Here is a 9,951-nt window from a genome sequence, read left to right on the forward strand (position 1 = left end):
TAATCCAGCTTTCATTAAATAAATTGTGCTGTGGCGTGTGCAGTCTGTTAGAAACAGATTGAATTACAGATATTACAGATCTGAGAATCTCTCAACCTCCAACACTTTGTTTTAACTGGATCAACTTTCTGTTCACTAGATATATTACTGGGTTTACTTTAAAGCCACCCTTTTTTTTTTTTTAATTGGAGGTTAAGCTCATGTTTATTTGAGACTTCAGAAGAATATATTTCCTTGCCAGTAGAAAATCTGCATCAGCTATGAATGACAAAAATGGAAAGGTGACTCATGGCAAAGATTTTAAATAAGTCAGTGGGAACATTTGAGAAACAAGAATTCATTCCCCACCATGGAAGGTCATGTGAACTAGGGGCCAAAAATGGCCAGAGCATAACTTCACTGCAGCTACACCAACAAGTGTTTTTATTCTTTGAAATAAGGCAAGCAGTTCTCAAATGAGACACATCTAGTCTGTTCCAAATTGATGAAACCAACACTTCAGATGAGGAAAACTGCCCACAGTCTGAGGGAGAACATTCAGAATGAAAGTAGGATTTAGGTTAAGAAGAGTCATCAACCCCGACTGCTGGGAAAACAGGCTTGTTAAGAAATTTGGTATTACATGATGCCCATGATAAATTTGTGACATGTTGGTAGCTAATGAAAGCATCATCATCATATTTACATGAAAGTATCTTTCAAATAAGGAAAGTTGTCCTCGTGTTCTTTGCAGTTTATGTGGTAAATCTTCTGCATGGGTTCTATTTTAAGTAGTAATTATTTACAATTACAACAACTAACGTGTGCTTTTTTGTCCTCAGAGCTTTTACTGATTACTTATAAAGTCACTTCCTTGACTTTGTTGTTTGAAGTACAGGGAATCTTGAGCCCATGTGGATCTGTTTCTGTTGCACTTGTTGAGCACCAAGACCAAAAACTAGTCTAGTCAGTGTGAAGGGGGTTTTGTTTTCCCAGCTAGACACTATGGCTGGAAAGAAACTTCCTTTTAGTTTCTAATTCTTGGGAGACTTTTAGCATAGAACACATAGTCCAATGATTTGCTGTGTGAAAAATTTGAATACATGCGTTAAGAGTATTTATTCTCTTAGTCTTGCTCTACATGTTGGACCGAAAAGTTTAAAAAAAAAAAAAAAGGAATTTGAGACAGTGTTTTTAGGACTTCCTTTTTTAAGTGAACTAACTTTCCATTTTTCAGCATTTTTTCTTTGCTAGTGATTTTGATCTTTAACTCTTGAGATAATTTAAGTGAAATTCAAAGATGTGCTGCCTGATAAGCTGTCACTGTTGTATTGGGATGTGCCTTTCTGGTGAGTTTATTGGGACCACTCTGTATTTCTCTTTGCTCAGGGAAGCCATATGGTGCAGATGACTTCCTCCCCGTGCTCATGTATGTGTTGGCCCGCAGCAACCTGACTGAAGTCCTTCTCAATGTAGAGTATATGATGGAGCTCATGGACCCTGCTCTGCAGCTAGGTGAAGGTAGAGTACTGTGTTTGCTCCTTGGGTATTCTCTTTGTAAATCATTATTTACCCTACTTTAATGTTTGAGAGGGCAGCAAGGCTCTGGCTAGATGTTGTGGATAAGCTTTGGCCAAGCCTTCCAAATCTGAAGCTTTAAATTGACTGTTAAACACTTCAGTGCAGTGACCTCTGACACCAACTGGAAAAACAGGGGCCCAGCACAAATGAGATCTGATGGATTAGTAACCTAAACAGGGACATCTAGTGTTCTGTGGCTGAAAGGCTGAGAAGTCAAAAGGTCTTTGCCTAAAACTCAACTTCTGCAATCCATTATTTGACTTTTATTTATTCCACTGAGAAAAGTGAACAGTTCTTACACAGCACTGTATGCCTTGGGCCATACTTGATTCTCATACCTTGTATGTGAGTAGAGTGGCTCCTTTGACTGTGTTCTCTGGCTGAACACCACAGTGAGGCAGAGAAGGGACAGTAAGTTTAGAGAGAAATATCAGTTTTTGTTGTGGATAAAGAGCTCTGCTATTAGAGGGGTAAATATCGCAGTGAACTGTGGGCCTTTCGCTTCTCAAATACAGCCTGGGAAGCAAATGCTACTAACAGACAGGGTTATGTACTCTTAATTAGAACTACAGATCATTTTTCACCAAGTAGTCACTAAAACAATAAAAAGGGTTTTGTTTTAGAATTTGTTTTGGTAAGTACTGAATAGTAGAAAGGAGTCCTGGACAAACAAGAGCAGACTAATTTGATTTATATTAAACAGAAGTGTAAATCTGTAGCTGAAGAGCAGGCATACCCAGCATGGTGCAGAGGGGAGCTAAGTAAGTAGTAAGAGAAGGAGCAGTAGCAATACAATTGCATTAGTGAGGGATTTCTGCACAGACTGATGTTCCTGCTGGAAAAAATTGTTAGCAGAAAAAAATGTTAGCCTAAGCATAGCACTTAGCTGACATAATGAGCTGTTTTTGGTAACTGCACTGCCCACAGGTTCTTCATTTCCAAAGGGCACGCTACCAAGCTGGTTAGTGAAGTCAGCAGGACAGAGGAGCTCAGGAAATCAAAGGCAGAGCTTACTGGAAGTTCTTTCAAGTCAAAGATGCAAAGACTATGTGAAATGTATACTGCAGCCGAAGGGAAAAATCGGTAGGGAAGTTCCAGATCACACTGGCTGGATAATCACTTCAGAAGGGAGACTGAGAGTAAATGCAGATACAAGGGATGGAAAAAGAAAGAGGAGCTCAGTGAAGACAGCTCAGAGATCATGAAGTGCAGTGCCAAAATTCTAAAACTCAATTTGTGCCTTTCAATTTTAAGTGATAACAGGTGATTTGGGCACAGAAATAAAAGTAAATAAAAGGAAAGCAGAAGGGAGGAAGCTGTCAGACTAATACACAAAATCACTTCAGTCTGGCTTCCACAATAAAAATTTACTTTTGAAAGGATTTTAGTAAGAACGGCGATGCTGACTACTGGTTGGGTGGTGTGCCAGCGCCATCCAGAGGCAGCCGCAGTTATTACAAAACATTAATATGCCGCCCAGCTTATGGGCAACTTCTGTTTGTCCCTGTTCTCTTACAGCTGGGATGAGGGGAGAAGCAGCAGGAGGCTGCAGAAAGGCAAGGGCGTTGGCCCTGGTCGAGCATAGGGCCAATAGGTGACATGAGCAACAGTGGCTCCCTGAGGCCTCTTACTTTTGGGCCTATCTGCAGGCTTTTACTGCTTCATCACCTCTGTCTCTGATCTACCAAGATTTATCCCACTTAACTTTAAAGAATCCAGGCATTTGTCTCAGCCAGACATCTGGGTTTCTGCCCACTGTGACTTGTCCTTGGAGGTGCAAGACTTCTTTCAACATCACTGACCCCACAAGAGGACCTGGGCTTTAAACATTCCTTCAGGGTAGCTGAAGTCGGGGGAGAAATACAAGCCTTGTACTTCTTCTATGGAACACGCTGGGATTGTCACTATTTCCTTGTGTTATGGGGAATGCCCAGGAGTCCATATTACAGATTTACTGCACTGGCCCTGTTGAGCATATCAAGGAGATAGGCGTGCCCCAAAGAATAAACTATCTGTCATCAAAGATGGCTGTATGGCTTTGTTTGTGACAAGCTTTTGTAGTAGCTTTCCTTCAGTCTGTAGTGCCTCCTGGGGCACCTGCCACCTCAGTAACCTGGGCAGCTGACGCTGCCGTGAAGGAGAGCGGGATGGAAAACACTGTGGTCATTAGGTTTCCTTTCTCTTGCACTAACACCAGAAGCCCCCGCACTCCCTGAGGCGAGGCACTGGCAGTGCAAGCATTGAACAGTTGCTTCTGCATGGGCACAGGGAGGATGGAAATGGAAATGAACAGCCTTGCAGGTGTGATGTTCATGCAAGACCTTTTCCTTTTGCAGGCTCCTATTATTTAACCACCACGTATGGGGCCCTGGAGCACATCAAGAACTACGACAAAATCACCGTCACACGGCAGCTGAGCGTGGAGGTGCAGGACTCCATTCATCGCTGGGAGCGGCGGAGGACTCTGAACAAGGCCCGGGCTTCCCGCTCGTCGGTGCAGGTATCTTGTGTTACTGGGAGGGAAACAGCCTGGGAGATGGATGGGCTCTGTCCGTACTTACTCATTTTAAATACGATAAGTATTTTAAGACAAAACCAACTCAAATCACTATTAAAAAAGAGAGTTCATAATATACAGGCCCAGCAATGGCTTGTTAGCTGTGAGGCACACACTGTGTGTGGGTCCATGAAGGTGTCCCCATGCACCAGTGGCTGGGTGCTCTGATCCTCCAGCTGTGGTGAGACAGGAGACGGAACCATACTGCCCTGTCAGCCCCATGGCCTGCGATCAAATCTGTACCCACAGAGAGGCAGCAAAGGCCACCTCTCAGTTCTGCAGAGACTTCACAACGCAAAACTGAACGTTGTGAACACTAAGGTGAAAACCAGGGGAATGATTTCTGAGTGGGAGACATGGTCCAAATAGCCACGTAGAAGCACGATGTTTATTATCCTTTCTATACTGCAGTCAAAGCTGTCCCTAATGTTCTCAGAACACATGAATGATGGGACACAACAAATATCCATCCATCTCTGAGTGCTTCTCTGGCAGTAGCTCATAGCAACTACTTACCATGGAGCACAATAGCTCAGCAAGCAAATGCCACACTTTCTTCAGAAGATTCCCACAGCTTCCAGCAGTGGAAGTATTGCTTTCCATCCCTCTGAATGATGGGAAATATGCAAGCCCAATCTGGTGGATGTAACTAGCTTCTTGGCATATTTGGTGTGCCTTACACCCCCCACTGGCTGCCTTACTGATCTGCAGTTATACTCTACAAAAGCAGCTTGGAGTCCATACATTTGGCAAATATGTAGGATTTAAACAGTCAAACAGTCTGCAGCTTTCTCACTTCTTCTGGAGAACCTGAGTATATTCAGATAGAAATTGCTGGGAATTTTTTGAACTTCACAGATACAGCCCTCCCTGGCTAAAGGCTCTCTAGATTCTGTTCCTCATAGGTTCAACACAAGGAAAGTCATCCCAACACTCCTTACTGCCTGAAACGGTACAAGTAAATCAGCCTCCTCAGCACAACATCTGCTGTTTCCTTCCTGATGAAAGGAAGTTTGGAGGACACACTCTCAAACATGCACATTGAAGGATGGCTGGATATTTGGTAGTGTTTAGAAGCACTGTTTAGCTTGAGATTTGGGGCTTAATTTTGCCTCTTTTGGTCCTAAATTCACTGTGTTAGCTGCAAGATCTATCCTCATGTTTCTCTTCAGGACTTCATCTCCATTACCTTCCTGGAGATTGGTGCTCAGTCAAGGACACTTGCCTCAAGGAACGACACCACGACTGAGCAGCTGTGCCAGCAGTGTGCTGAAAAGTTTGAAGTCTCCCAACCCAAGATCTATGGACTTTTTGTTTATGTTGATGGCCAGTGGCTGCAGCTGGACAAAGAGGCCCTCCCTCACCGTATCAAAGCCTCACTGCTGAAGAGTGAAACCAAAAAAGATTTCCATTTTATTTATAAACCAATAGAGCACAAAAATCCACCAGTTCCAATTGTTAGAGAGTCTGACTTTTCCTAAGGGCCATGCTGCTCTTTTGTTGAGTTTTCTGTCACCTTGGAAGGGCTGGATAGCTTATTTTGTGAGATCCTCTGGTAGCTGCAGATCTTAGAAGGTCACTGCAGCTTGGTCTTCGCCACAGGGCACATCCACTAGTTGTAGATGCTGTCTGAATATAGGGCATTTCTCAGTGAAGTTCAAAAAAGGAGCATTCAGGAAAACATTATCTTTTGGAAAACTTGAAGTGTCAAACCACAGAACCTCCTGCTGGCAACAGCCAACGTCGCAGAATGTAAATGGACAGAGGAGAATGATCTCAGAGATCTTGTGGAAAAGTGGACATTTACTCCATAATAAATGGTAGCAGGTGTGAATCACCTCAGTGCACAAGGCTTTTGAAGGGTCTGCACACACCTCAGTGCTGTTTGGAGGTAAGACTGCATTTATACCTAACATCTGTTAACCCAGTTTGATTAAATCAAGTCTTGGCTGATGTATTCAGTGGCACAGGATTGCCACCTACAGCAGAACTCCATCTCTGTCTTGCTGTCTACAACACGAAATTGCCTTTAAAATCCAAATATTTACCAGCTGTGCAAGAGGATCCCATACACTGACAAAGAAAATATTTTCTGCCATTAATTTGTCACTAAATTCAGGTGACATAGGCATTTTCATCAATGTATTTTTCTTGAAGATTGAAAGTGTTCACCATCAATGTTACATGTACAGCTGTTTAAATGACGTTAGTTGTATGATAGTGTCTGTTTAATTGTATATTTATTTCTATGTGTGATATGGTGCAATTGTTTTAAAATAAGAATTTGTAAAGAACTTAATAATTTTCCCAATGTAGCAAAGTAGGTTAAAATTTGGAAGTCAAAAAGCAAGAATAAAATACTGGTCCCTTTTTATCCAGATGTGATTTTTCTCTAGTGTTTTCATATCTGCAAATCCCACCAGGTTGTTACTTCAATCAGTTCAGGCATTTGAGATAGAATTTGCTAATTCTCCTCTTTCTCTACCTCTGCTTTCAGTCATTCAGTCACTGCAGACTTAAATTTCCCCACAACCTGAATTCCCACAAAATAAACTAAAACACTGGAAAAATGCATTTTCTGAAATTAGCAAGCAGATTTTCAGGATTGGATAATGACAGTGGAGCCTTAATTGCAAAACAGATCCTTGCCTTCTGGGTGCCTTCCTTCAGACAAGATTCCACTGCCAGTGTAGCCTCCACTGCAGTGAGACAACATGGGATCAGGCCTAGCAAAGCCCTGACTAGAAAGGTGGTCGTGTTTTACTGTGGGTTTTGCTCAAAGCTGCTGTTGTTTCCTCCCATTAACATCCAGAAACAGAACTGGGATATGCTGGACCAAGTTGCCTGAGGTCCCTGCCCTACCCCAGAACCTCCAAAGGGAAAATGACATTGCACGTGGCTGGTCATGCTCTCAGTCTCTGCGGCTTGAAATGTCATGTCTATGTGCACAAGAAGTAGCGTGCAATGGCCAAATGTGCATCACGATGCCAGACCATCTGTGCATCTGCCAGCCTGGGCTGCATGCGTATGTTTCTGGGAAGGGATGACAACAAAGAATGAGGAACAGTGAATAGCAGCAGTCTCGGTTTTGACGCCATCACATGCAGAGCTAGTGGCGTGTAATGCAGGCACAGAATTGACTCCACAGTTGTGGTTATTTGGTCATTTCTACTCATGTACTGCTGTCAGCATCCCCGCCGTGCCTCAGGGCTGCCCACCTGCAGGGTCCTGGTGCTGAACCCCAAGGAATTAAGCTAGGACTGATCTTCTGCTGGATATTTCTGGGGAGAGACTGGACTTGGCACCAGACAGGAATGAGCAACAGAGTTATGCAAGGAAGAGCCCTAGGCACCTGGCAATGCCTTGGGGAGGCCATCAGCCCCAGGCCCTGGGGCAAGGGTGCACCACAGTTTGCATGACTGGGTGGCCAAGCACAAGGAAAGCCTGCTGGTGCCAAACCACTGTAAGGCAAACAGGATCTGGTCCTGAAATCAGAACTCCAGGAGAGGAGGGCAGTTTTACTGGGATTACAGCTTAAAAGGTCTAAGTAGATTTGCAGACTTCCATGGACTACTCCCCTCTCCCCTGAATTCAAGGGATTAATCTCTTTAACACAAGTTACTGTGCCTGGCAGCGAGCTGCCTGGATGGAAATCCCCATGCTGGAGCTCAGAGCTGAAGAGGGTCTCCCTCAGAAGCCATGGGGCACATGGCCTGGTTGAGCGTATCATGTAGGGAAGGCCAGCATGTCCTCCCTCTGACTGCTGGTACCTGGGATCTCTTGGCTTTGAGCTGGTGTCTGACATTTCAGGCAGTGAGAAAAAAAAATGTCACAAATGAAATTACCACTTTTAAATACTCCTCGGGACTTCGTTCATTGGCTTTGTCATGGGGTTTCCTCATGCTACAGACCAACCAGGTAAAGAGGTACAGTCAGTCTGGATATCTGTGGCCTTCCCTGATTAGTCAAGATGGTCACACCATGACTCATGCCCTGGACCTCACATGAGAAGTCAGCAGACAAGTGTTTCAGGAGACTTTGACCAAGTACAGTTGTGTAATCTGGCCAAGGTCTCCTCAAACACTTATTTCCATGGGAAGGTTGTGCAACAGTCACTCAACTATGCATAGGCAAAGGATCCTAGTGTGAGAGGACACCTGCTGAACCTAGCAACAGCTCTCAAGAACAAAAAAAACAAAAAGCCCAAGTGGCCACTTTGCGCCCAGAGCTGGCTTAACGCCACACAGTGCCCAGTGATGAAATCTGTCAATAATTCACTGAAAAAAATTACACGGCCAGGTCAAGTATAACCTAAGATGAAAGTCGTAGAAACTAAAGGCAGTTTCCCTGCTGAATTCAGGAGCTTGGGGCATCAGCATGCATCATTCACCAAACTGTACTTTGACAAGTACTTTGCACAGGACTATTTTCCATCAGGAGTGACTCAGGATGGCAGATTGCGCAGCCCCTCAGTGGCCTGCTCTAGTATTTCAACCACACGCACTGTGAAAAATGTGTTCCTTGTCCTCAGCCAGTGTAAGACCCCACTTGTCTCACCAGATTCCCTCCTGGTACTCTTCCCAAGGTCAGGGCTAAACACAACTATTCTGCACAGGAAGATTTTCTGGACAACACACTCTGACCTGTTCTGGTAGATGCTGACAACTTGCTGGGAACCAGCAGCCTTGCTTATTTTGAAGTAGTTATTTCTACATCCCAGTGTTCTAGGAATTGTAGCCTGTGCAAGTGTGTGCCTGAAGGAAGAGTAAGGGTGTACGTGCTCTCACAATGCACCACAAACTACTCTTAAGACTGACCTTGCACAATCCTAAAATCATCTTCTAATCAGGTTCTACCACCATCCCAAAATAGCCTGCCATACAGGCGCTAAGCCAACATGATGCTACTTGGAGGCCTTAAAATAACTGTATTGATCAATGCAGGTGAAGGTTGTACATCTTTTCATTCTGTGGAATTGTTTCCTGTGTGACTGCACTCTGGATACACATCTCCACATTTCAGCTTTGCATCCTCACAGCTCCAAGTGTCTGCAGGAGAATGAGAACAAAACTGTACCAGCAGTTGGTTTTTCATTTAACAAAACTTGTTGAAGTCCACTCAGCATAGCTGGAGTCTCTCAGCTGTAGAGTGATGTAGAGTATTTGTGAAGAATCTGGAAGACATTTCCCTCTATATTCTAGACATGACAAACCAAGAGACAAAAAGCCTGCCTGAATGCTGTCCTGTTTGGCTTGCTTTCTGTCTTCAAGAGAACACCTGCAACACATTAAGGCACTCCAGAATTTCACAACCTCTTATTTATAGATCTCGTCCATTTCAAGTTTTACAATTGAAAAGCAGCAAGCTACATCAAAAAAACAAGTATCTGAATTTTCAATACCCTCAAGGCATAAACTTAAATTTCTTGATTCAGTAAAGCTGTGTTTCACAGCTTTTTACCTTGCCCCACCCATTCTGACTCTAACTGTGCTCTCATTCACAGCTGAAAGTGCTAATGCTCTTGGGTTTGATTCTTCTTAAGGTAAATGAAAGTTCAACTTTAGTTCCTTTTCCTCTCAGCTCTTGAGACTAGGGCTACTTCCAGTTCTCACCATCTTGCAGATATGTAATTAGTTTTACCCGAAGTTTGTTCTTTTCTCACAAAGATGAGGTAACTTCATCTATTTATTTTATGCTGTGGAAAGATCCCTGAAGTATTTCTGCATTCTGTCTCCACGTGTAAAAAGGTATGGTCAGCCTAAAACTGTTTGGAAGCACCTCACAGCTTCTAATTTGCATCCCTGCTTGTTGTTTACTGAATAACCTCTACGGAA

The 9,951-nt window shown here is 43.6% G+C and overlaps 1 protein-coding gene across 3 annotated transcripts in view; it reads left to right on the forward strand.

Moving 5' to 3' along the window:
• The window catches only part of RIN3 (Ras and Rab interactor 3), a 58,433-nt gene extending 51,938 nt beyond the window's left edge, over positions 1–6,495 (forward strand). For all 3 annotated transcript variants that reach the window (XM_021403899.1, XM_021403900.1, XM_021403901.1), the window contains 3 exons: positions 1,369–1,500; positions 3,897–4,060; positions 5,290–6,495. In XM_021403899.1, the coding sequence (XP_021259574.1) occupies positions 1,369–1,500; positions 3,897–4,060; positions 5,290–5,598 (605 nt within the window). In that variant the 3' untranslated portion in view covers positions 5,599–6,495. The remainder of the gene's footprint in view (positions 1–1,368; positions 1,501–3,896; positions 4,061–5,289) is intronic.

This window comes from Numida meleagris, chromosome 6 (assembly GCF_002078875.1).
Source record: "Numida meleagris isolate 19003 breed g44 Domestic line chromosome 6, NumMel1.0, whole genome shotgun sequence".
NCBI classification, from domain to species: Eukaryota; Metazoa; Chordata; class Aves; order Galliformes; family Numididae; genus Numida; species Numida meleagris.